Source organism: Medicago truncatula, chromosome 2 (genome assembly GCF_003473485.1).
Source record: "Medicago truncatula cultivar Jemalong A17 chromosome 2, MtrunA17r5.0-ANR, whole genome shotgun sequence".
Taxonomy (NCBI): Eukaryota; Viridiplantae; Streptophyta; class Magnoliopsida; order Fabales; family Fabaceae; genus Medicago; species Medicago truncatula.
Genome location: NC_053043.1, coordinates 10,285,966 through 10,312,941, shown reverse-complemented (window position 1 = coordinate 10,312,941; position 26,976 = coordinate 10,285,966). Strand labels below are relative to the sequence as shown.

The following is a 26,976-nucleotide window of genomic DNA, read 5'->3' as shown; positions in this document are numbered from 1 at the left end:
TTTAGATTACCTTTGAAGAATGGTGGGTAATTTACCCACCAACCAATGAAAATGAGCAATTTGTTGGTGGGGTCAAGATAGTTCATGGATACCACTTAAAAATGTGCTTATGTAGCTAATGTATATTGGTTGGGGTAAATTACCCACCATTCTTCCATAGGTACCCTAGTTGTCACCGTCTAGTATTATTTCTGAGTTAGCTTTAGATTCCAACTTCGAGGTGAAGTTTATTAAGCGGCAAGTGAACATGATTGCTCATACTTTAGCATGAGATTAGAATAATAATAAAGCATGTTGAGATTGAGATTGACTCAAGCCTTATCATGTTCAGTAATGTCTCCACTAGTTCTCAAGTACATTACTACTTTACTGAGGCATTGTAAAGAAGTGTATTCTAAGAGAAAAACTTCATAGCATTTAAAACAGAAGCCTAAACCCTAAGAGTGTATTTGAATGGGGGAATGTTTTAAGGGAATTCAACTACTTTGAGGTGAGTTCAAACAATAAAATTCACCTTGAAGTAGTTGAATTCCCTCAAAACATTACTTTCCCTCAGAATATTCTCCCATCCAAACACACTCTAAGGCCTAAACAAAAACGAGAACACTCCCAATACGAACCAAAGCTTGTGAGGATTAAGTTGAGCATGGATAAAGATTGGCAGTATCCTCGAATTCCCGAAAACAAAGCTATCAATTTCGAGCAACTATTAGTGCAAACCACTTGAATTAATACGAATGAGATCCATAATTACACTATATCATATAACATAGTTTGATGAGAAAAGAAAGCAACAAAATGGCAAACCTTTCCGCTGCAGTATTGTTTCCACATCAAGATCAGAATTTAGAACAAGAACACTAGTACATAAATACATTTGCAGAGGTTCAGAAATACAATAAGTTCTTTCATTCAAAGGAAGCAGTACACTCATTACAAGAATTTTTAACTATTTTCACTGCACATTGAGATGGGCTGCTGTTTCTTAAATGAATCATTTTCTCTGTTTTTTTAAAACTCTCGATGTTGGACTATTTTTATATGTTCGTTTGAATGCTTAAACTAGATGTACTCTCTTTTTCTATAGTTATAATTATAATTGTGATGATACATTTGATACTAAGTTTGTGGTATTGCAGTACGTTGTATTTTTAATTTTTTTGTTGACAAGTTCTTCGTTATAATTTCATTTGAACATAATAATATGCTGCTATTACTTCTTTAACCATATGGAGCAAATCATATTTTTGTTTGTCCGTTGACAAAAAATATTTTTAAGTATAATTGATTCTGACTAAAACTGAATTAAAAGTAGAGTGGTTTGCATTTTGATACATTCATGTAAAAGCTAATTGGATTGTAAATTTGTTTGTGAAAATTAATCATAGAATCAAAAACAATAAATCTTAGCTTCAAGTAGAATCAATCTATAGACAAAATAAAAAAAATTCGAAAACAATCAAACATATCATAATTAATTTTACATATTCATAATTAATTTTGGTCCATAATTCTATAGATAAAATCTAACTTTATTTCGAAAAAAATCAAACATGTCATAATTATATTGTTCCTTCTAAGGGTGGAACCAAACATATATACTAATTGATCTAAGAAACAAGTTAATGAAAAGTTGATAAAAAAGTTTACGTATCATGTAATTTTTTTTTTGGTAATCACGTGTCATGTAACTTTAGTCGGGATTAATAAAAATCTACAGCAAAGGATAGAGAAAAAACCACATAAGCATTCCTAAAAAAGCAGACTAATTAAAATTAATATTGCAGAAAAACCAAATCCAAACATTTTGCAATAGATGGAAAATGATAAATTACAAAAATAAAGTCATTATCATAATTGCATTGAATGTAGGGGGTGTTTGCGGTGGAGTTTGGTTCGGTTTTGAAGCAAAAAGTCATTCAAACCACAAGATAAAAGTCATGCTGTTTTAGTTTGATTCGGTTCAATTTTAAAATAAAATCTGAACTAAACCAAAGTAATACGGTTTAGGTTGGATCAGTTGGTGTTGTTTTTCTCGAGACAATACAATTTTTTTCAACGCTAAAATCAAGTTAAAAAGCTAAAGCACAACATATTTCATGAATGTTTTCAACAGTGTTATAAAATTCATCAAACATTACAATTTCAATATAACAATGTTTTCCCAACATCATAAACCAAATTAAAAACGTGAGAAAAAGTAATCATGTTTTGTAAGAGATGCAAAATATTATGATTTTATCATTCTCGTAGAACATAAATACATTTTTGAAATTAAAAAAAAAAAAAGAAATTTATCCAGAGAAAAAATATATCATTTTATAAAAGTTTCAATTGAGTTTCTATGAGTACTGATTTAACTGACATGTTTTTGATTAATATTTTTCTTATGTTGCTGTTTGGTTTGGTTGGTAAAATAAAAACCGCAGACCAAACCAAAACATGCGGTTGAGGAGTAAGAAAATGATTTCAATACATCTTAAATCCTAATCAAATGCCGTTTAGATTTAGATTGTTTCGATTTGCGGTTTTTTTATTCGTTTTGTTCAGTTTTGAACACCCCTAATTAAATATATGGAATGATAATTCCGTTTACCGCTCGTGATTCCCTCGAAGAAAATTGTACCTAAGTGGTTTGTGAGGACATGAGCAAGAATAAAAACCAATCTAAACCTAGATATCATGGAAATCTAAGAAACAGCCCAATCTTTCTCATTCTTCGAGTTTTTAAGGTCCCATGTCTTCGGTCATGACATTTTGCGATAGCAAATCTCAAACTCGATCCTATAAGTCATGAACGCATCAAGCATGTGGACATCGATTGTCCCTTCATTTGCGAGCATGTGAAGTCTCAGTTTCTCAAGCTTGTTCACGTCAAAACTGATCAACAACTTGCGGCCAACGATGCTCCCCTCACTTCTTCCATGCAACCCTCTCTTGAATACTCTCCCACCAAACATGAACTTCACTATTCTTCCACAAACCAACATTGAAGACCTTCCAGAGATTCTTGAACCTGCGACACAATGAATATGTTCAAGGTTACATTAACAGCAATGAATGTATTCACCATTTTGTAAGTACTAAAATCTAATTGAGGGACCAAAATTGGGTAATTTTAAAATTGAGGGATCAATTTTAGGAATGAGTGAATGTAAGGAGACCAAAATTGTAGTTAAGCCTGTAATTTTTCTTAATAACAAAGTTAATTATGGTTAGGTAATTTATTGGTCATCAAAGGTTTGCTTTTCTTCTAATAAAATAAAAACTATATTTAGACATTTCTTATAATCAAGTTAACTTTGGTTAGGTCATTAGTCATCCAGTTTTGATCATTCTTCTAATCAAATGAACTAAGGACTTTTTTTAATAATCAAGTCATCCAGTTTTGATCATTCTTTCTATTGTTTTTAAAACTATCAATGTGGGGCTATTTTAATATGTTCGTTTGAATTCCTAAACTAGTTAGAGTATACTAAATAAGATATCAAGATTCATGTAGAATAAAATAAAGCATTGAGATTGACTCAAGCTTCATCATTGTTAGTACATGATTATCTTGACATTACATTGATGCTTTTAAAGAGTTGACCCGAAAGCTAGAAAATTAGAAATGATCAACACTATTTTGTTTTCTTGTTTAGTTTGATTATGCCTCCAAGTCTAGACAAAGATTTGAGAACACAAAAATAAAAAAGAACACCATTAAATAATAAGATTATACTTTCACATTCATTAAAGGTAAAAGAACAAATCATTGATATATAACGAGGAATGAATCAACCACGGGATTCACACTTTCATATCCATTCAAATGAAAAGATTACATATACAAAAGAAAAACACATCTGCAACTAAGAACACATGTAATACAAATCATAACAAAAAAATCAAATCTTTCAACAATTAAAGAAGAGTTCATTGTTCTTCCCACACTTTTCAATGCAGGGACATATTTGGTGAAGAAACTACTCAAGAATGAGAATGAACTTCAACATTCAAAGAAACAACTACCCAAAGTACATATTACTAGGAGATGGACTGGAGTTTTATAGATGAGTCCTCTACATTGTTTTAAAAACTCCCGATGTGGGACTGTTTTCATTGATTCCTTTATAAGCGTAATAAACTTAAACTAATGAGACCATACTACTGAGTTAAAGGAATTTTTTATTTTTTATTTTTAAATCTAAAATAAACGGGCCCTTTATTTTTTTACTATGATGCTTTGTATACATGATTCAATCAAGAAACCTTGTAAAGTGGGTGATCTGATCGAGTTATAAAATTCCAATAGTTTACACTTTGAGAAGGAATTTTTGTGCTGTATGAACTTTGTTCAAAGTATATTTTATAATAATAGAGTTTTGATTTTGTGACATTATTACATTTTGAGTCTTCTTTCTTCGGGGTTCAATTTTATTTTCGTTTCTATCGGTTGATAAGTTTTTAATTACAATTAAAGGATGTTTTTGAACTCTCTCATGTTTGTTTTGGTCCTGTTTCTCCCAAAGTGGTAATGTTGTATCAGTTTTCAATTATTAATTTTCTTTTGATGCTTATTAATTGTTCACTCAATTAATTTTGTTTTGTTTCTCTACTAAGTACTACTCCCAGGAACACAACAATTTATACAAAATATGCTCAAGTATAATTTTTTTTTATTTCTTAGGAGTTTCCTTCTTATTGTTGACTGTCATTGCGACATCAGAGGACACCTTTTAAAGGTCCTCCATGACCCAATAACAATCAACAATGAGGAGGAGCTTCACACGTACAAGGAAGCAACGAATGACATAACTCCAATACCCAAAGTACATCCCAAGGTGAGATGGACTGCAGTTTTATAGACGAGTCTTTCTTTTTATTGTTTTAAAACTCTCAATGTGGGGCTAGGATATAGAGTGGAAGTCTTCGGAACACTGCTTAAATCAATGGCTTAGGATATAGAGTGGAAGTCTTTGGACATCTCTTATTTTGGAACACTGTTCTTTACATGGTTACTTAATTATGCAGGCAGAGTATCTTCTGGATAGAAAGAATTTGTGTGCGGTTCTACGGTATATTATAGACTTTTGCCAACAAGTTGCTTGTCATCTTCCTTACATTGATTCACGAAGGTATATTTTAAACGTAAATAGAGTTGATTGCCCTATCATTTCATTGAATTTCTTTGATAACATGCCACAGTATCGTCATGCTAACCTTCTCACTCTTCCAATCACCTAAGCAAGCAGCCCAGCCCACATTCCATAAGGGAGTAACAATCTTTATGATTTAACACTTGGATTCAAAACAGGTAGGCTGTGTCATGTACACACCGTCGACATGTTTTTTCACTTTGAAGACCTATTTGCAGCCAACAGGCTTCCCGTGAGGAGGTAGGGGCTCCCGAGAAGTTTGAATGTACTGCCTCCGCAGAACTATAGCCTGTTTGGCAGTTTAGTACTCTGCAAATTGCTCTTAGATCCATCCGATTTGCACAGGGTAAATATTGAGAGCTTTATTTAGAGACTTCTTGTGAATAAACATGGAGACAATGACAAAGAGTATGAGGAAAAGAGTTAAAAGAAGAAACTTTATCCTTCGAGTTAGGACCGGAGTGATGTTGTGTGGAAAAATGGGAATTAGAGTTTAATGGTGCAAGGTGTGGGCAAGACGCCCAAAGAAATATTCGAGATAGTAGGAGTCAGCCATATAGGTAGTTGTGAGTAGAAAATTTTGTTGTCGGGGGAGTGAATTTTATTTAAATATTTTTACCTTGATAAGTCAAAATCATGTTCAATTCTAAAGGAAATTGCTAATCAATTTGGGTTGAAGGAACGACTAATTGAGGAACGAAACAAACGTGTAAAGAAAATTGAAAATCTGTTCAGTTTGGATTGGGATCTGCTTCCACTTGTTGACGAAGACAACAGCTTCCTATGATGCTTGAACTTGTATCTGGAGTTTTATTTCACATGCTGCTGCTTCTAGTTGTTTCTGTTTTCACTCCTTAATACTTACTTTTAGAAGTTTTACATTTTCTAAGAATTGGATTATTTAAATTAGGAGTTGCCTCTGCTTCAGGGAGCCTTAACTTCTCATATTATTATTTACTATTTTGCATGTGTTATTGGTGAACTTGATATGTCAACAACCTTCTATTTTATAGTATATTGTTTTGGCATCTGATTTCAGAATTGTTCAATTTGGAGATCTGATTAAAATTTTGGACATATGTGGTTTAAACGTGGCATATTATATTAGGGTTTCCATGTGGAATTCTTCATTTTGGAAATCTGACTTCCATGTAACCACAAATAAAATTTGCTCTTATTAGGAAGCTGTAATCTAAAAAGCAATTGTTTTCTCAAATTAGGAGTTGTTTCCTTTTTGCTTGTTTTGTTTTTGGTGTGTCTTGGGGCCTTCCTAGGGGCGTTCTTTCCCGTCTCTCTTGTTGGGCAGGAGGTCGTTCTTGAGGGTCTTTTGTGAGCGTCTTTTGACAACTCCTTTGGTGTATCTTGTACAGTTATCTCGTTTATATATATATATATATTGCCATTCAAAAAAAAAAAAGTTTTCATGTGGAATTCTTCATTTTGGAGATCTAATTTCCACGCAACACAAGCATTATTGTGTGTGAAGAATTTTTTTTTTTTTTAAATAATGGCTGAAGATTGTTGTGAGCAAGCCACGGCGCATGAAGTTGATTATCTGTTCTTGAATTTTTTATTTGATTGAATTACCCAGTACTAGTAGCAACAAAACCTAAAGTCAACAATCATACAAAAAAAAAACCTTTTTTTTTTTTCTTAGAGTTTCCTCGCTAACCAGACTGTCATGAGTCGAAGAGAACTTTAAAGGGAGTTTTCTCCTTTCCTTCACAACAAGATAGTCCGAACAACGAGGAAGAGCTTCACACTCATAATAGCAAAGTGCGATAGGCTGCTGATTTATATACAAGTCTTTATCTCTATTTTTGTTAAACTCACCATGTGGGACTATTTTCAATAGGTTCTTTTGAGTGCTTCTTAGTTACGTACTCCCTCCATTTTTAAATATAAAGTAAAATTGACTTTTTAGGTTTATTCATTTAATAATGTAATATGAACCACATACATTATTAAATGAATGAACCTAAAAAGTCAATTTTACTTATATTTAAAGACGGAGTGAGTACTACATACATTTTTGCTTCATAGGACTGGTTAGTCAAATTAATAGTTATATTAGATGTGTGAATAGCCCGCCCTAATTTTTTAGTGAGAGAAACTTTGCTTCTCTTTAAGTTTTCTTCCTCTTTCACTCATCGAGTAGAGGTGATTTTAGGTCAATTTTTGACCTAGAATCACCCCTCTACATCTTTTTTCCCCTTTCTTTCAATCTAAATAAGTGATTTTCACATACATCAAGTTTTTCTTTCGTGATTTCGTCGTCTTAGTGCGACGTTGTGTTGTTCGTCGTCTTGTGCAGCGTTCTTTGATTTCGCATCTTTTGTTGTGCAGTGTTCGTTTGGTTCGTATTGAAAGATCAGCTTCAGACAATCACAAATTCAATCAATGATTTGGACGTCAACGTTGCAGATCCAGAAGCATGGGTATTCTGATGATTTAGATTTCATCATATTATTTGTAGGCATTTTGTCGTTGTATGCTATTAACTTGGGTGTTGTGAGTTTGTTCGCAGATTCACCCTATACGTTTTTAGCGATATTGATCATGTTATTGTCTCTGATGTATTCTATCAATTTGAATGAATGAATATCCTTTGTTTTTGTCAAAAAAAATATATTAGATGTGTAGTCATGTTCACTTTTTGCTTTCTTAATCCACAAACTATGTAACAAATTTCAAATTTATTAGCGATAATCATTTTCACTTCCTGCTTGCTTAATTGACACATTATGTAACTTTTTTTTTTATCAAACTGTTTGGTGGCTAAAAATTCACTTCTTAAATGTGAAGAAGTATGGTGTTCGAATCTCGACATTTGCATACTACAACACATTGTATCTACCAATTTAGTTAAGTTTCGGATAACTATTCTATTACTACTACTTTCAACCACATTGATAAATATGAGCATATTACATGATGTGAGGACCTTGCAATGAGAGGACAAGACACCTTCAAAAGTCCTCCCCTCCAAACTCACAAACAAGTCTCAGGGACTTAGTTTTATCCAAAAATTTAGTACTTTTAGAAAATCAAGATACATATTTTTAGTTCCCTTTACTCTTACAAAATCGTTTATGTTGATTAAATGAATTTTACATGGAAACTCCTAAAAAAAAATGTCTGTAGGGTCATTGTAAGTGGTAATAGCGAGGCTTCACACTTTTTGCTTGCATTCTTCAGAGTATTTAGAAGAAAATGAATAATAAGATTTAAAATGATGTGGTTGATGCTCAAGTTTTTGTGATTGAGCGAGTGTGAGTGATGTTTTTGGATTGGAAGGTTGTGCAGTGGGTTCAAGGAACCGGTGGTTCGAATCCAGTAACACAAAGGCAAAGTCAAATGGACAAAACCTTCAAAAGGACGAATGAAATGTAATATTGATGCTTCATTTTCCTATCTTCATAATAGAGTAGGTATTTGCATATATATTATAAATGATTGGGGTGTCTTTGTTTTGGCTAAAATGAAATAATTCTCTCCGGTTTGTGATGTACATGTTGGAGAAACTCTTGGTTTACTTTCAACTCTCAATTGGATACAAGAGTTAAACTTGGGACCGATTAATTTTGAATTAGATTCAAAGAGGGTGGTGTTGGCGTATGTTGGTTGATAAGGAGGGTTTATGGTATCGAGTTCTAAAGGCTAGGTACGAGGAGGTTGGAAGGCGTTTGAAGGAGGGTGGGAGAGATAGCTCTTTGTGGTGGCGGATGATTTCTAGTATTCGCCGTGGTGTTGGGGTGTGAGAGGGGAGTTGGTTTGAAGATCATGTGTGTAGGGTTGTAGGTGGAGGAGGTAGCACATTCTTTTGGTCAGATAATTGGTTGGGGGGTGTGCCTTTACGGGTGCAATTTCCTCACCTCTTTGATTTGGCGGTTAATAAATGGGTGACAGTGCAGGAGATGGAGAGTAAGGGGTGGGGCGACGGTGGTGGGAGGAGGAGACAGTGTCGGAGTGTGCATCTCTGTTGCATAATGTTGTTTTGCAGGAACATATTCTTGACAGGTGGCAGTGGATTCTTGACCCCATTAATGGTTATTTCGTTAAGGGGACATATACTTATCTCACGACGTCCTATTCCTTCCGCGAGTGGTATGTTTGACGATTTGTGGAATAAGCAAGTTCCGCTTAAGGTCTCTGTATTTGTTTGGCAACTCCTTCGCAATCGACTCCCAACTAAGGACAACCTTATTCGTAGGCATATCATTCCTATCGACGACACTTCTTGCATAGGAGGGTGCGGTTCTTCTGAGACCACTGATCATCTCCTCTTTCGTTGTGATCACTTCGGTATGGTGTGGCATCGTATTTATCAGTGGCTAGGCATTTCATTTATTGTCCCAGCATCTGTTCACGATCATCTTCATCAGTTTGGTCATTTGGCGGGGCTACTGCGATCTACACACTCTTTTCTGACGGTAATCTGGATGGCTATTGTCTGGTTATTTGGAAGGAAAGAAACAACAAGATTTTTAATTAGAAGATTGACACTTTGGATCATTTAGTAGACAACATAAAATTTATGTCTTATTCTTGGCTAAAGGCAAATATGTCTACTTTCGCCTTCAGTTACAATGACTGGTGGCGACACCCTTTACCTTGCATGTGTGTTTTGATGTAGTTCTATTTGTTGTCTTTCTTCGGGTGTGCTATTGTATGGCATCAGAATTCTAACTGTATGTTTTTATGGATGGTTCTCTTTTGCACGCCTTATGCGAGATGAACCACTCTTTGTGTTATATTATATTCCATTTTGGCTTGTTAAAAAAAAAAAAAAAAAAAGAGGTGGTGGATAGTTTTCTTCATATGTGATTATAGCTCATTTGTAAACCCATTTTTTCTCATTCTTATAGAAACTCAAATGTTGAGTTTGTGCCTATATGTTAGTAAAGGCAGTCACATAGTCAGTTAATTTTCAAATATTGGTTGCAATATCAACTTATGTTACACATATTTTAAGTAATGAAATGTTTAACCTTGTACTTAAAAAAAAAATTGTGGTAACTTATGAATAAAAAATTTGAACTTCTATTGCTTTTAAATGGGTTTGACTTGTTTAACAACTTTTTTTTATAGTTTCTTTAAGACACTTATTAACCTAACTTATTTTATATTTATCATCGAAAATATAGGGGTCATTGAATTGAAACAAGTATTGAAAGAGATTATGCACGAGTAACTAATAAAGGTCCATAAAAAAGGATTGTAAGAGTTTTGAATAAAGACTATTTGAGATTATGTGCAATAAACTATTTGGAATTTGAGAAAAAAATGTGGATAAAAAAATCACTAGATAAGGTTAGAACACACATTAAGAAATATATGTGATTATTTCACACATAATAAGAAAAAACATCAGCATTTTAAGACAATATTTTATCAATGGGTCAATCTTTTTAGGGCAGAGGAAATACTTATTATGAGATGGAACAATGGTTCAACATCTCAAAACACTTTTTTTTTTTTTTATCAACAACCAAAAAAGTTTAAAATCAACATGAATATAATTAAAAGTTTAAAATGAACAACCAAAAAAAGAACGTGGTATCCTCTTATAATTTTTAATGAACAAAAAAAACACAACAGAAAAAACAGAAAATTATAAAAACAGCAAATTGTATGGAAAATAAACACCAGCTGGCTGCTTGAGGTGTTGTGTTCTGTTGTGTTGTTTCTCTCTTTCCTCTCCGATTATTCCTCTTTACTCTGTAAAATCTCATAGGGAACCAAAAAAAATCTTCTTCAAACAAGCATTTCTGGGTTTCTTCTTCATTCTGGTAAAAAAATATTGTTTAATAAATATCTTTGTCTTGTTTTCGATGTGCATTGTGTTATTCATGTTATATAAAATGTGATTTTTTAACTTTTAAATTTTGGATCATACATTACAATGTATATTCTCTTGTTTATCTCACATTCTTGTTTTGTAAGCTTTACAATTTTCTACATTTATTTTATTATTATTTTTCCCTTATTTTCTCATTTGGAACTGTTTCATTGGATTTGCACGTACCCTTTAACCCAAGTTTGAATTTCTTTCACCTTGAATTAAGTTTCTGTAACAATGGTAGGAAAAAAGTTAGGTGGGGGGGTTAAATGTTTGAGGTTTGTAATGTTTGCTTTAGCCTATGAAACACGAACACCAAACATTTTTTTTGTGTTGAGGGAAACGGACACCGACACATGTAATATAATAAAGTTTTGAGATAATGACATAATTAAATGTAATATAATGTTTCATTGTCGGATACTAACACGTGTCAAACATCATCGATCAAAAGTGTTGGTGCTATAGAGGCTTTGAAATTTTTTTGGGGACATTTGGGTTTAAGCATGCTTTTACTTTATTGTTGTTTTTCATTTTTCTTCTCTTTTTCACTTTTTCATATGATTACTTGGGACCAGCTAGATTCCTTATGTATACATTTTCACAGTTTGCGCCAATTGATTCAAAATTTCAACCTTCTTACAAGCCATTTGCTCTTGCTTTGTTTGTTTCTTACAGGAATAGGACATTAGTTGCTTGTATTGGAAATGGAAATAAAAATGGTTGTCCTTATTCAAGAGTAAGATTCTTCCTCCTCTGGGAGGACTTGGATTTGAGATTTGTGCGTAATTTACCGAGTTTCGTTGAGAAATGGGAGAGCATTGACTGATTTTCTCAGAGACTCCGCTTTACTTGTATTCCCGAGCGGAGCTGCTCTGAGAAAGATACATGTACTAGCAAGATGATTGACCAATTCATCAATTTCATTATTCGGCCACCCAGGTTAGGGACTAAATTGATGGTTTATTCTTTCATTTGATTAAATTTAAATTACACTATATTGTTCTCAAATTTCAAATGAGAAAGGCCTCAATCATGTTTCAAGAATTATTAGACTTAGATTTAGTCTTTTTATGATTTTTTGTGTAATCAACTCATGTAAATAGCTATATGGCACTGCATCAATTGCTCAACTTTTGGTTTATTAAGGCAACAGAGTTACAATTTCAGTGTATGTACTGTGTCACATATACAGGGCTGAGTATGATCCAGATCAGTACCTATGCGAAAAGGAATTCACCCTTTTAGGAAGACAATACCAAAGAAAGGATTTGGAGGCAAGTATGGACATGTTTTGTTAGATACAATTACCATTGTGCATTTATCGAAGTTACTTCATCATTACAATTTACAACAGTTTGTTTATTTTCTTTCCTTTTTTTAATAAAACCTTGCAGCTCAAGAATGCCAGAGGATATACTTTGAAATGTAGTCATTACATCCCTTCACATTTCCCGGAAGATATATCCCTTCCTTGTGTTATCTATTGCCATGGAAATAGGTATTTTGTTTTTTGTGGACACTACTATAGCAGCTCTTTAGAGTCTGTATATGATTCTGAATTATAATTATAAATACATTTGGATGCTATATTTTAAACTCTATTGATATGTCTGTGTGTGTGTGTTCAAATATGCAGTGGATGTAGGGTAGATGCTAATGAAGCTGCTGTGGTTCTTCTTCCATCAAATATTACTGTTTTTACGCTTGACTTCTCGGGGTCAGGCTTATCTGATGGTGACCATGTTAGCCTTGGTTGGCATGAAGTAAGTTGCCTCTTTCGCATATATTTATGGATTTAATTCATCTACACATTCGGTGTAAAGATATTTTATACTGTCAATCAATCACAATCATCAGATCATTAAAATCATTTGACTTTTATCATAACTATTTCTAAAATCACACATATGATTGATTGTAATATGTGGACAGTGTAAAACTTTTTACACTGACAATATATCAAAATTAAACTCTATTACATAAACTCGCATGCTTATGTGTGTAGTTAACTTTTTGGTTACTTTTAATTTTACATGCATAAGAATTCTTTTTGCTTCTCTCTTTCAATATGCGACAGAAAGATGACCTCAAGATGGTGGTCTCGTATTTAAGAAGTAACAAACAAGTATCTCGTATAGGTCTCTGGGGACGATCAATGGGAGCTGTCACTAGGTATCACATCTTCTACCAACTTGTTTGATTTTGGTAAAAATTTATGTTCTATATATTTATATTCTAATTGTACACAAACAAGGAATGAAATCAAAGGGCCCTCAATAAAAGAAAACAAGTTTTTCTTTTCCTTTTACTTTTTACCTCAATGCTGAGCCACCTGTATGCAAGATTCTCCTGTGTAATTTGACTTCTTATTTTGCTTTGGTATGATATAGCCTTCTTTATGGAGCTGAAGACCCTTCTATTGCTGGACTGGTGTTGGACAGCGCCTTTTCAAACTTGTACGACTTGATGATGGAGCTTGTTGATGTCTATAAAATCCGACTTCCAAAATTCACTGTAATCTCTCTCTCTCTCTCTCTCTCTCTCTCTCTCTCTCTCTCTGTCCCCCACTTCTATCTGAATCTATATGCAGAAGTGATTCTTTAGTTTGGGTGAAAAATCTTTTTTACCTGCATTGAATATTGTTTTGCACTATTTCATAGAATTTAGCATGGTTTTGGTTTACATTACAGGTTTATTTCATTGGCCAATCTGATCAATGAGCATCATAGATTTTATATAGGCATCTTAGCTTTTAATTTCCATTTTTTTGTTGAAACGGGAAAAGGAAATCCAGAGATTGAAGAATGATTATTATGGCTTATTGATGAAGTTATTGAGAAAAATGGTTGGTGTTTGAAGTAGCAAGTGGATTCCATAAATTGAAAGGAAATTTTCTGAATATTATTTCTGAATATACTGAGAGTTGCTTTGTTCTTGGTTTTCTATTTGAAAGAGTTTTAGGCTACAAATTTGTCCTAGTGTTTTGGAGATTTCTTATTTCTGTTGAAAATTCTGAGTTTTTGTTGTATTTGTTTCATTGTTAGCTTAAAATGGTTGTACAATACATGCGGCGGGTTATTGAGAAGAAAGCAAAGTTTGATATTATGGACCTTAACTGTTTGCAGGTATGGATTATTTGCTTTAACCCTACAGTTTCTTTTTAAAATTGTAATGAAAAAAATATTCTAATTGAGTTGTTTTGGACATAGATTAAGTTAATTCAAACACACACTTAGTGTGGCAACATTTATTTTCTGATTGTACAAGCTGTTAAGCAGAGTTATTTCCTTCCCAAAACTTTCTTAAAGTATGATTTAAAATCTTACAGGCAGCACCGAAGACATTCATTCCGGTTTTATTTGGACATGGTAACGACGACGACTTTGTTCAGCCTCATCACTCTGATCTCATCGCTGAATCATATGCGGTATTATTTCAAACATTTGACGAAATGTTTATGATGCAATTTTCTGTTTAGCACCCTCTTCACATAAACAAAACGTCTAACTTGGCCTCTAAATGTAGGGAGATAAAAATATCATAAAATTTGATGGTGATCACAACTCCATTCGACCACAGATCTTCTACGATTCAGTTTGTATTTTTTTCTACAATGTCCTCCGCCCTCCTCACATTCCTAGAGCTCGTAGGTTTGAGAAATATTACAGTTTGAGAGATACAAAAATCAGTTCTGCTGTGAATGAGGTAATTCAGATTTATAATATGGGTTTTAACTTTAGTTGAATAATAGACACTAACTTGCTCTTGGTATCTTGCTAGGGCCTATTATATGATTTACTGTCTAGTTTGCGGGCTTCGACTACTGATGCTGCTAGTTCATCTTCTGCTATTCGAACCATTTCAAATTCGACCATAGCATCAGTTAGTGAACTTCTTTTAAGGAATTTCTCCAATGATTGTTACAATAGGACAGGTCTTCAATCTGTGTATGTTATTTTCTTCCAAAAGGTTTTTTGATTAATTCTTTAATTGCTTGTAATGCAGGAATCTGTGATTAGAGAAGACACAACACATGGCAATGGTGAACCTGCAGATGCAAAGGTGATTTTATTAAGTACAATCTCAGAAATTAAGAAATATCTGAAACTGCTTCTTCAAATGTGGATTATGTTTAGAGAGCATGAGAAGTTGTTTGTTATCTGCGTGCCGATTTTGTGCGATAATTGTTTGATATCAATTGCATTGGTGGTCTAAATATGTTGATCTATAGGTCCTGAAAATACTTTTGATGATTCTGCAGGATGAGCAAAAGTTTCCAACTGAAGATTATTTCTCATATAGTAGTTCAGCAAGAGAAAGTTGGGATGGTGATAATGATTCTGAGGTATCTCTCTCTCTCTCTCTCTCTCTCTCTCTCTCTATATATATATATATATATATATATATATATGCACACACATTTTACTTAGTTGAGAATATAAAAATTATTGGGAAGTGACAAAATAGCATACTTTTTTTTTTATGATACCAAAATACTCTACAGGTATTTGCAACACCTATGGGAAGTATGAGAGAAGCATTGGCAGAACCAAAAGAAGGTGAAAAGAATCAGAAGAAGAAGAAGAAAAAGAAAGCCGAAAAGGTTACAAAGAAACTTAAGCCTGACAGGTTTGAGAAGTTGGAATCCTTCAGTCGACGCCTGCGGTTCTGCATTCTGAAGGGATCTGTCCATCAAAGACACCAATCCACTTGATTGATGCCGTGTCTTCATCAAACATTATTTGTTTTTCATAACATCAATGTAATATGATTCTCAACATGAAACTCAACATGTATGTAGTATGATTCTCTTATAGGAAATATTAAACATGTTTTGTGTAAAGTATTATTGATTAATCTTTCTGACTATGTTTTTCGTACTTTTTTTTGTGGTATGAATTTGATGAATCAGTTTGGTGCACATCCTTAAATTTGCTTTGCAACCCATTGTTTTGGCTAATGTGACACTTTCTAAAATTCATGAAATTATGATTTGATATACTAATGTTTCCCCTTTTTTCTAATACTTCCTCTTACCCTTTACAAGAAAGGGGATAACATGTTAGGTTTTCCCTATTTTTCCTCTACCACACTTGAGCTATTGTTGGATTGCTACTTTTTAGGGAAAAAATTACTGAGTTGTTCCACTCAACCCATTTTATTTTTCTCTAGTAATTGAAAAGTGCTAAAAATCAGCCCTCAAAGTGTTACATTGTTATTGTGATGGGCAAGACTCTATAAATTGAGAATATCTTCACTTTTGTTTTTGGTGAGTAAAAATGTGTTGTTTATAATGCATAACATGTTTTAAATTTATTAAGAAAATTTTGGTATCAAAGCTTCGTTTATGCCTCTCCATTGCAAAATCATTCTCATGTTTTTCAAAGATTAACTTTTGGTAATTTATTTTAGACCTTTTTAATCAAAAACTTACTGAAAGTATTTATATGATGTTTATGGGTAGTTAATTGTTGTTTTTGATGCTTGAAATGGCCTAAAAACTTTGGGTTTTATATACAAAATAAAAACAATTTACAGGATTAAACTACAAAAAAGTTCTTGTTTTCAAAGTTTTGCAATTAAAATAGGTATGTTAAAGCTTCTATTTAAAATGACTGTAACACATGAAATGTTATATATTTGTGTGTTAATTAGGATTAAATATCATATTATATTTCTTATAATTTTGTCATAAAGTGTTATTTCACTAGATTTATAATGTTAAACATGATTTGCATGGTAACACATGTTATTTATTTTTGTCTCAATCATGAATGTTGAGCATTTATGTTTTAATTTTATGCAGTTATTCAATTTGCACATTTATATGGCTTTAAGTGTGACATTCTCGAATAAGAGTCTTTGATTTGAGGTAGATGGACATTGACTATGTCATTCAATATGAAGGATGAACCAGCAGGTATTATTGAACCATGTATACTATTACCAACATATATTTTTGTCTTTATAAACATCACGGAGAGATTGTTAGATCTCTTTCACTTTTCATAAAGATCAACTACATCTAGAGTGTTGGTTTTTAGTAATACATGTTATTACATCCCTTCCTAATGGCATAGTCAATGTCCATCCAGCTCGGATGAAAAAGAACTCTCATGCTTCACCAGACCTGACATGACATATGTTGTTGGAGTTCGAGGAAAGATATCAGAGTAATCCAAGTGTTGACCACTAGAAAGCTTAGAAGAAAATGATGAGATATCTTCAAGGAATAAAGAATTTCATGCTCATGTACAAAAGAACAGATTACACACACAATTTGGATGGAAATTGTTGTCTGGTTTGGCTAATTTGATTATAAGAAGTTTAACATTAACATATTGTTGTAATAAACAAAAAATTTCTAGATTTTCATACCACCGGATTGGCCAATCCGTAGGTGTAAATGCAATTTTCAAGTTTTTTACATCTCCAAATTGACCAATTTTGACGTCTAAAATGTTTACTCAATTTTTTCAGCCCAAAGGTGTAAAATGCAGTTTTTTTAATTTCAATGCCTTCAAATTGACAAATTCAAGTGTGTAAAATATTTGGGGTTCGAAATTAATTTTGCATAATCGAGTGCAATTTAAGGGCCGTTTTAAATTATTTTGCATGAGTTTGAGCTTCTGCAATATGCTTTTGTGCTTCTATAATATCATAATAATGGATTTAAGAGTCTGAATATTTTGATGATCTCATAATGGGTACCTATGTTCTGCAGCTGCAGCATGTGAGAAAGTCATATCAGCTTCTCATACTATTTGTTGTGAGTTGGTCACTGTTGATATTTGCAATTCAGTTTTTGTAACTTTGATCTGGTGTGAAAGCACATTATCGTTTAAAATCTCTTGACAATTAAGAAAAATGGAGAATATTTCACTTGAGAGAATCCATTCCTTTAATTTGGAGGTATAAAAACCTGGAACATTCCCCTAATTTGGAGGTATAAAAACCTGGAAATTTGACTGAACATTTATCTTCAAATCGGCCAATCTGAAGGTGTAAAAACTTGAAGAAAAAAGTCACTTTTCACCTTGTATAAAAGATCCTAATTATTTTTTTAAGTCTAGTATAAGATGTTAGACTTGACAAAAAAAGATTTTGGGGGTTTTGAAAAGTGAGGTGGTGGTAGAAATTTTCAACGGTGTGCCATCCAAAATGCATTCCTATGAGCCGTTTCACGGTCTCGTTCAGCAGATGACGCACTAAAAGTTGATGAATGTACTTTTGGCTCCCCTATTTTCTCTTTACGCCTATCAGCAACATTCAAGAGATATCTCCCAAAGGGATTATAAACACAAAAATGTCATTAGGAAGTTATGAACCGAACCGCTTGAGGGGTCAAGAAAGCAAAATTCATAAAAGTTACATGTGAACCATTAAATTGGTAGCCCAAGATGGGCCCAAAAACTTAACCTTGAAAATGGGAACATATGACAATATGCTTTTCTATTAACCCAATTCAAATCAGTTCTCTAAAAGTAATTAAATTAAGGCTGTGTATTTAGTCATCAAGTATTCAACTGAAAACTAAACTTTGAAAATCTATGAAGAACAAGTTCCTCCATCAACTAAGAGTAATGCATATAACATAAACTACGATAGTGCATACCCTGCAGATTACACAAAATCACATATTCCTGCCACCAAGCTTATCCAATTCCTCACCACTTCTTGTAGACAAACCTAAAGAAGGATCAAAGTGATCTTGGGTAAGGAAAATAGCGTTTGGTTGCTGGTATGACGGCATGCTTGACTCCAGTATCTGATGAGGAAGCACCATGTCTGATTTCAAATATGCTCCTTCCACGCTTACTCGTTGCTTTTTAGTTGATCTCTCACCATTAGGACTGTCAGCAGGAGAACCGACTTGGCAACCAGAATCTGGTGTCATCGGTTCATGGTGAGATGAAAAAGATTCAGCTGAAAGACTCTTTGCTGGTGCATGCTCTTTAGCAGCTTTTTCTGGGTCGGGGGTTGCTGGTTCAGTCTTATTGTCAAGCTCCTGTTGGAACATATCTCCTGGAGTTGGTGCTGATACACCAGAGCCGGGTGCTTCTGAAAGAACCCCACTGAGTCGCTGTTGCTCTTCGATTATCTTTTTCAAATATTTTCCCTGAGCTTCTATCCTTAATTGTAGCTGTCTCTGCACCTGTTTCACATTGAAAAAATTAACACATATAAGCTTGACATCTTAACTACAATACCCTCATTCTGTCTATTCTTCCTTTTTCTTGATTCAAAATAAAGAATATTTTAATGATGATCATGTAATAAAACTAATTTGTGCAACTGAATAAATTAAGAGAAACCAATATCATCATTTCATCTCACATGATCAGATGCAGTAGAAAGCATTAAAAATTATACAATCTGTTAATACAATATAGTTGTCAGATCAGATAAGTTCAACAAGGAAATATACCTCCAATTGTTCATGTAGTCGCTTCTGTACCTCCATTTGAAGCTTTAGTGCTTCAGTAATCTGCATACCTCTACAGACATGTAATTATTACATTAATTATTTATACCATGAAAAACTTAATGAAACAATCATGATTCTTTAATGCAAAAGCTATAAAAAAAAATCCACCAAAGGGTTTGAGGCATTAATGCCTAAAAGAAACATAACTTTTTATATAGTTAACACTAGTGCAAATTTGACTCCAGGATGTAAAACCAAATGGGATGGTTCTATTTAGTTCAGGATGCATAACATGAAAAAAAATTCTAATACTAACAAGCTTCCTTGTATAAATATGATAACCCAACAGCAAAAAGGGAAGCTATACTCACGATGAACCATCTAGATTGGAAAGCATATCCCCCGTTTCTTTCTTGTCAGTCTTTTTCCCCTCTGTAGACAATTAAAAAGTTATCAGCAAATTTAAAGGAGAAACAAAGTCTAAGAACAAAAAATCAGTAAGATCTACATATTATATATATATGAATATGGCAAACGATGAAAATCAGATTGACGTACCATCGGATGAGCAGTCAGGTAAGTATTTTGCTAGTCGGTATTTCTGTATGGAACAAAAAAGTAGAATGAACACATTAAACAGACGAGAATAATGGATATCACGTTAACAGGACCTAAAGTGCACATTACCTGCAAATGGCTCTTGACATGGTAAATGGTTAAGCCTTGTACACCCATAACTCTGAGGACACCTTTGGGTGTGGCACCTAAGGAAAAGGAAAGGATGGTTAGAGATTTAAAACTTTTTGATAAGGAATGTTAAAGCTTGATAAATTCATCATCTAGCATTAGAATATCTAGCCAACAAAATTATTATGTATCCCGATCCACATATGTAAGATGTAACCAATCCTACGCATTACATTTTCAGCTAACAGAAAAATGGGGAAATTACTCACGATCGGGGCCACCAAGTTGAGCCACAGCATCAACAAAGCGTTCATGTAGCTCATGCGTCCAACGCAAGCGTTGCTTTGAGTTGAGATTAGAGTTGTTGGCAAGACTGTTTCCTCCACTACCAGGATCCATTGCGCTCCTACCAGAATCTATATGCTGACCATGAACTAATGGATTGCTTCCAACTAAACTCGAATCAGGAACATTAGTTGGATGATACATTTGTCATTTATCTGATAGCACATAAAAAACATAATATAAATTAAAACAAACATCTCAAACTTAATTGCAGATCGTAAAAGGTTGGTAAAGAAATGAGGGGTGACTCAAACATGCAGGTAGACATAAACACAAAAAAATTGGCCCCTCAACATGTTCTAATTCCAATTCTTAATCAGATTCAGTTCAACTTTTTTTTTTCAATCATTTACATTATATAAGTCGCAAAAAACTTTTCAAATTGTCATTGAAAAGGTTGTACAACGGATCATTTAGTACTCTCGAATTGATACAGTATTTAACAAACACCCCCAGAAAACCAATGGTCCATTTGGTTGAAATTTAATAAAATAACACACCAATGACTTTCTTCACACGGCATCATACTAGTTCATAGCTTTCATGCAAACTTATTAGTGAACCCGGGCAAAAGCACGGGTCTTAAGAAAAAAGTACATGACGGTGAAACAAAATATAACAGAAATCTAATCTAAATAATTATAAGATAAAACATGCCACAATAGATCATAAATTTAATAATAGTAAATAGAAGTCTTCTCTATCTAAAGCATCTTTCTTTCATCCTTCGTTTGTATCTCTAGGAAAAAGTCCAGCCTCATGGAATAGGCACACTGTTTCCATGTCTAAGAAACTTAAACTAGGTAACTTTTAGCCAACCTAAGTCAAATTAGAACTAGGTAAACTTCTTGTATGCGTTAAAACCCGGACAAAGGAGAAAAAATCAATTTAACAACTAATTACTAACATTTGTCATTAAAAAAAGAACATTCATATACAAAACTTGTAGAATTTAGCATTCTTTCTGCAATTAGAATTCATAAATGACATGATTTTAATGCAGAACCACAGAAAGTTGAATTCAATTTCATATCTAGAGATACATGATGATGACTAGCTAGCACCATCAAGGATTTTGGACTTAAATAGCAAAGAATCTATATTATAGGTCTACTTCAAATATCATCAAATTACTGCTACAATTAAATTATCATCTGTATATGTAACATCCTTTCCCTAGCATAGGTAACCTTTCCCACCCACCCCCCTAAACCCTAAAAAATGGAGTTGTAAATCAGAACTTAAATTAGATTAATTTTTCCTGATTAATCACTAAGATAACATATATAACTAAAATTAAATTACCACCTTTATAGCTAACATAAGTGAATTGGGAAACAGAATCAAAAGTTCAATTTTTATCACATTAACATCTCTAAATATCAAGTAAAACCCTAAAAATCAATGCTTTCAAAAAACTTAAAACATGGAAGAAAAAACCCATATGTCATCATGTCTGAAAAAAAAAATTACAATAAATTATAAACCAACCAATTAACATTTATTTAGAAAAATACAACATTAACAACAATTAGAATTCACGACCCACAACAGAAAAAACCCAGCAAAACCTCCCCCATATCAACAAAAGCTAAAAAGTTAACATCTTTGATACAAACTCTAAAAAATGCTCAATTTTCCAACACAAAACTTCACAAGAAGGGTCAACACAAAAATTGAAATCAAAAGTTAAAAACTCAAACTTTAAGCTGAAACTGAAACAGTAGCATCATTGAGCTGAAGCTAAAACTAAATAAGTCAAAAGGGTCACCGAAAATGTAAAAACTATACAAAATCACAAGCTTGAAATTCAGAGAGAAAGTAAGGAATAAAAAGGGTTATATAAATGAAGAAGAGAAGGAAAATGAAAAAGAGACATGCATAGATAGATAAATAGATACATACCCAGAAGAGACGAGATCTATGAAATCCAACTACGTATACAAAAATTTCGTCCCCTTCAATTTCGGAGCTGTGGAGTGCTCTCTCTCTCTCTCTGCGTTTTCTCTCTCTTTGTATACAGTGATGTGACGAATATGATACCTTCCAATCAAATTTTTCTTTTTTTCTTTTTATTTTTTGGATGATATCATCAAATGGAAAAACGAACCAAATTAATTTATTTTTGAATTAAATAAGTTTTTTATATCCCAATAAATATTACAAAAAAAAAATAAAAATTAAAAATATTTTATACACCCTCAGGTCACAAATATAAGCAAAAATTCATATTTTAAAATCATTCAATAAATGATGTATATTGTCTACAATAAAAACAACATACATCATTTATTGAATGAATATAAAACATGAATTTTTGTTTATAATTGTGACCGGAGGGTGTAAGTTTTAATCTACAAATGATTAACGTAGTTGTTTTGGTTATATATTTTGGCCCAATACTATTTTCGGTCCTTTAAATTACATGACTATAACAAGTTAGACCTTTAAATTTTTGTTACAAATTTGTCTTTTTAAGTCATAAAATATTTGCACGATTATCCTAATTTCATCAAACATACATAATTAAAAGGTGTTTATGTGGATGTTTAATGTTAAGTTGGTTTGTCCAAATTCATTGCTCTCAAAACTATAGCTCATATGTGTGTTATTCGGTGATTCAAAACAAAATTGACTAATTATTTGATTTATAATATTGTTGATCAAATATTTATATGTTCAATTAGGCTTGAAATTCAAAAATAAGAAGAAGAAAATGTGTATAAGTAATCATGTTTGATATCATAAGCATTTTTTAACCTACCATCTTAATGTTAAATGGTCTATAAGCATGTTTTAACGAAGTTGGCTGAAAAGATAGATGAGAGTGTAAATATTATATGACTTAAAGGACCAACTTGTAACAAAAATTAACTTAAAGGATCAATTGATAACAAAAATCGTAAAGAACTAATATGTTATAAACATATAACTTAAAGGACCGTGCGAGTATTTGGCCTATATTTTTAAGTAAACTCATGTATATATTTTGAAATTTTAAATGATCTTATGGAGTTATGATTAATACATTATATAAAAAAATGCAAAAGTTTAAATTTTCTGACAAGGGATGAAATAAATCTGAAATTTTAATTTGTTAACGCTTAAAAATTCAAATTTAATTCATATTTTGTTAAGTAAAAAAATTCATATTTTGGTAAAAAAATAAATTTTGTTGGAGAGATTATTATAACATTGATAATGACTTTGTAAAAAATATGAAGATGCACATGAATTTATCTTAAAAAAAAAAAAGACCAAGACTCGTGATGAAAAATATTTGAAGATCAAAACTTGTTGTAAATTTTGAGAAGAATCAAAAGCAAAATTTAAAATATTTATAAAAATCAAAAATTTATTTAACTCGTTATTTTTTGTAGCGCAAAGATATTTGAATATTCTAATTTTCCAACATTAATTCAATTTTTTATTTCCTTTTCATTTCTCTCTTCATATCGCGTAACCCATCATCAATATATAGCATCTATCACATTGTTCTTGCTATTTCTTTATGTCTTAAAATGTAGAATGAGTGTTTTGGTGTCCACTTGATATTTCCTTATTTTTATCATTTTATAAATATGAAGTTTCGAACGCTGTTTACGTACTAACATATGTCGGAGAATCTGTTTGGCACATAAAGTCTCTTTTTCTAACCAATTTTTTTTCGATAATTAAGAACAATGAATCGAGTTTGGATCACGTATTTAAGGTCCTACTTTTTTATCACTTGAATCAATTCAGAATTATTTATTAATTTATCTCTATTTACAAAATATATTAATATATAAATTTTCTAGAGTAAGTTTGACCAATAAAAATATATTTATATATAAAATTTTTAGAGTAAGTTTGACCAATAAAAGCATATTTAATGCATATGGCAATTATTTAATAAGAATATATTAATTTCTAAGAGAGTTTTAAATTATTTATTTAGATAAAATAGATGTTCAGTCAAAAAAAAAAATTGTTGTTTGATTATTGCCTTTAGAAACTAATTTTCAATTTTTAAAATAACAAAATGAAAAGAAAAAAAAAATTCAAGTGATCTAGTTGCTAGAAATTCATCTTTTTAAAGTGAATAAGTTAGATGTTCAAAATTTCAGGGTTCAAACCTTAACCCATGTATATATTATTCAATATTTCTACTAATTCAACTAAGCTCATTAGGATAAAAAAAAAACACAAATATTTGAATCATTTCTCGATTTATGTGTGCCGTCCTTTTTATTCACTCTCTAACTTATTAAATATTAGTATCATAAATTTTATGATGTGTAACAAATTTTTCTTTGTTTTGAAATTTATTTTCAAATTTTAATATACAAAAAAATCATTACATTTGTAATTTGTTATGAATAGTGATATTTGTACTATCATTCGTAACGACGTTTATGGCAGTCTTCTTTTTCTCTTTTTTTATTGACAAAAAAATAATAGAAAGAGAAAAATAATTTTTTTTTTGTGGTGAAATAAAAATAAATATCATTTTTCTTTTGTTATCTATTGATCTCTCATTCTCTTGGGTGTTCAAATTCAAAGGATCCACATTCTTCCGCTCAATTATTCAAAATTTTCAAAGTCTTCATTTACCAATTTTCTGGTTTTAATCCACAATTGACTTCACCTTCTGCCACCACCTTTTAAGATAGTATAAACTCCTATCGTGGTAATTTTCAAATTTTATGTGGTATTTTTACTAGGGAGATGAAAACATCATAATTTGAAGGTAAATTTTTTTTTTTTGCTTTTGCACCGATTTCCGACCAATCAAAGCTCGTGCGTAGAGGCATGTGTATTGGCTAAGCGTTGTTCTTCTTAGGAATCGAATCCCGTAATTCCCAGATACGTCCTTGAAAGGAGCTCCTTACGACTAAAAATGTGATTATGTAGAGATTAAAAACAAAATCTTAAATTCCTCAAAAAAAAATCCTAAACATTTATAAGATCATTTACTTCACTGACATTAGTTTCAATGACTAATTGGCTAATACTTGTGAAATATTAAATGAAAGTTTAGTTATAAATTTTGTTTTTATGTAAACAAGTTTAGCTGCGCTTTAAGACTGAAAGAGGTACTTATTGATCACCACTTTGCTAACCAATCTTTTATCAATTGAACCTACTACATTCATTGACGTTAGTTTTTTCTTTTTCAAAGATATTTGATACCGAGTGCACTAAAATTTTAATATTACGAGAAAGTGAATGCCACCCGCTAGAATCAACTTTCAATATATTGTCTAAATCCCAATTATTGTTAAGATCAGATACTATACTTAATCTTAGTCAAAAGATCGAAAAAGGTATAAACTCCCAATTACCGAAAATTTACTTTTAAAATTCATTAAATAAATAATGTACATGGTCTATAATATAATCCACATATATCATTTATTCAATAAACTTGATGTAATCTATAAGAAAGTCCTTCTACTTTTCTTTAAAGGAGAAAGTCCTTTCTTCGAAGAATAAAACAAGCTTTCAAATGTTTCCTTTTGAATTTGAGTTGTGATCACTTATCAGATTAACATCATTAGAGAATGGACGGACTCTCTCCATTAACATGAAAGATAGTTTCGTCAAGAAAAAAAATTAATATGAAAGATAGTGAAATGAAATCTAACCGCTTGAAAGAAAAAAAATGGTCCGGAGAATTTAAAATATGAAAAATGTGATAGAAAATATTTTAAAGGTGAGATTTGAAAAACATATGATAGAACAGAAGTAATATTATCAAACAAGACAACGAGGAATTGGACCTAATACCATCCTTTCTTCTAGATTAAGTAATCCTATAACCAACAATATTAATGCTAGAAGCTAATTAAGATATGTTGATAATCAACTAAAGTAACTACTAATTATGGAAAGCAAAAGAAGATATTTGAATATAGTTAGCTATTTAGAGAGGAAAGGAAAGTACTTACCTGGTAATTAAGCATAAACACGATTTGAGAAGTTTGGTATCAACAATATAAATTCCTTAATTATAATGAGTTATATATGTTGCCTTCTATTCTTTGTTTTCTATTGGTTTTGATATTTTTGTTTTGGTTATTAATTGGTGCATGTGTATGTTTAAATGATGATGATGATGTCAATATTAATGTGATATCTCTCAAGTTGTGATGATGAACTAGTCTAATCTGTTAGTTGTGGAGTGAAAATGACATCAACGTCGTTTAGTAACCAGCTAAGATGGAATCTTCTAGGTAATATTCCGATCCTTCACCAATGAAAATTTAAAATTAACTAATATAATTTGGGATTAAACAATGATCACAATACACTCAACAATACACTTTTCCTAACATTATTTTACATTGATCGAATCACTCACTCTTTAAATATCTAAAGTTTTAAACCTCCGTAGTTTTATAGTTCTAAACTATTTTAATTAAATCCTATGTAAAACATATGTTAGCATGTGATTGTTTTTAATGTTAACCCTCCGATTCAAAAGAGATCTTACTAATCTATAGTTCGATCGTGAAGTAAGATGATCTAATCAAAAATTCTTTCAT

General features: G+C 31.9%; 2 protein-coding genes across 3 annotated transcripts; one reads left to right on the top strand and one right to left on the bottom strand.

Annotated features, from left to right (window-relative positions):
- The first annotated feature begins 10,784 nt into the window (after positions 1-10,784).
- LOC11409542 (uncharacterized) lies at positions 10,785-15,853 on the top strand. The gene is made up of 14 exons (XM_024776221.2): positions 10,785-10,933; positions 11,662-11,925; positions 12,179-12,260; positions 12,381-12,484; positions 12,623-12,749; positions 13,064-13,158; positions 13,377-13,500; positions 14,031-14,111; positions 14,315-14,413; positions 14,512-14,691; positions 14,767-14,868; positions 14,992-15,048; positions 15,248-15,331; positions 15,491-15,853. The coding sequence occupies exons 2-14, from the start codon at positions 11,885-11,887 to the stop codon at positions 15,698-15,700; spliced, it is 1,386 nt and encodes a 461-aa protein (XP_024631989.1). The 5' UTR covers positions 10,785-10,933; positions 11,662-11,884; the 3' UTR covers positions 15,701-15,853.
- Positions 15,854-18,368: 2,515 nt separating this feature from the next.
- On the bottom strand, positions 18,369-26,514 carry LOC11411079 (myb family transcription factor PHL7). 2 transcript variants are annotated; one of them, XM_003594323.4, is made up of 7 exons: positions 26,380-26,514; positions 20,371-20,601; positions 20,102-20,178; positions 19,973-20,015; positions 19,786-19,846; positions 19,415-19,484; positions 18,369-19,141 (listed from the first exon to the last, which is right to left on the bottom strand). In XM_003594323.4, the coding sequence occupies exons 2-7, from the start codon at positions 20,588-20,590 to the stop codon at positions 18,620-18,622; spliced, it is 993 nt and encodes a 330-aa protein (XP_003594371.1). In that variant the 5' UTR covers positions 20,591-20,601; positions 26,380-26,514; the 3' UTR covers positions 18,369-18,619. The 2 variants fall into 2 exon arrangements, with proteins under 2 accessions (XP_003594371.1, XP_024631417.1); XM_024775649.2 differs by lacking the exon at positions 26,380-26,514 and adding an exon at positions 22,352-22,509 and having other exon boundaries at positions 18,374-19,141.
- Positions 26,515-26,976: the final 462 nt, after the last annotated feature.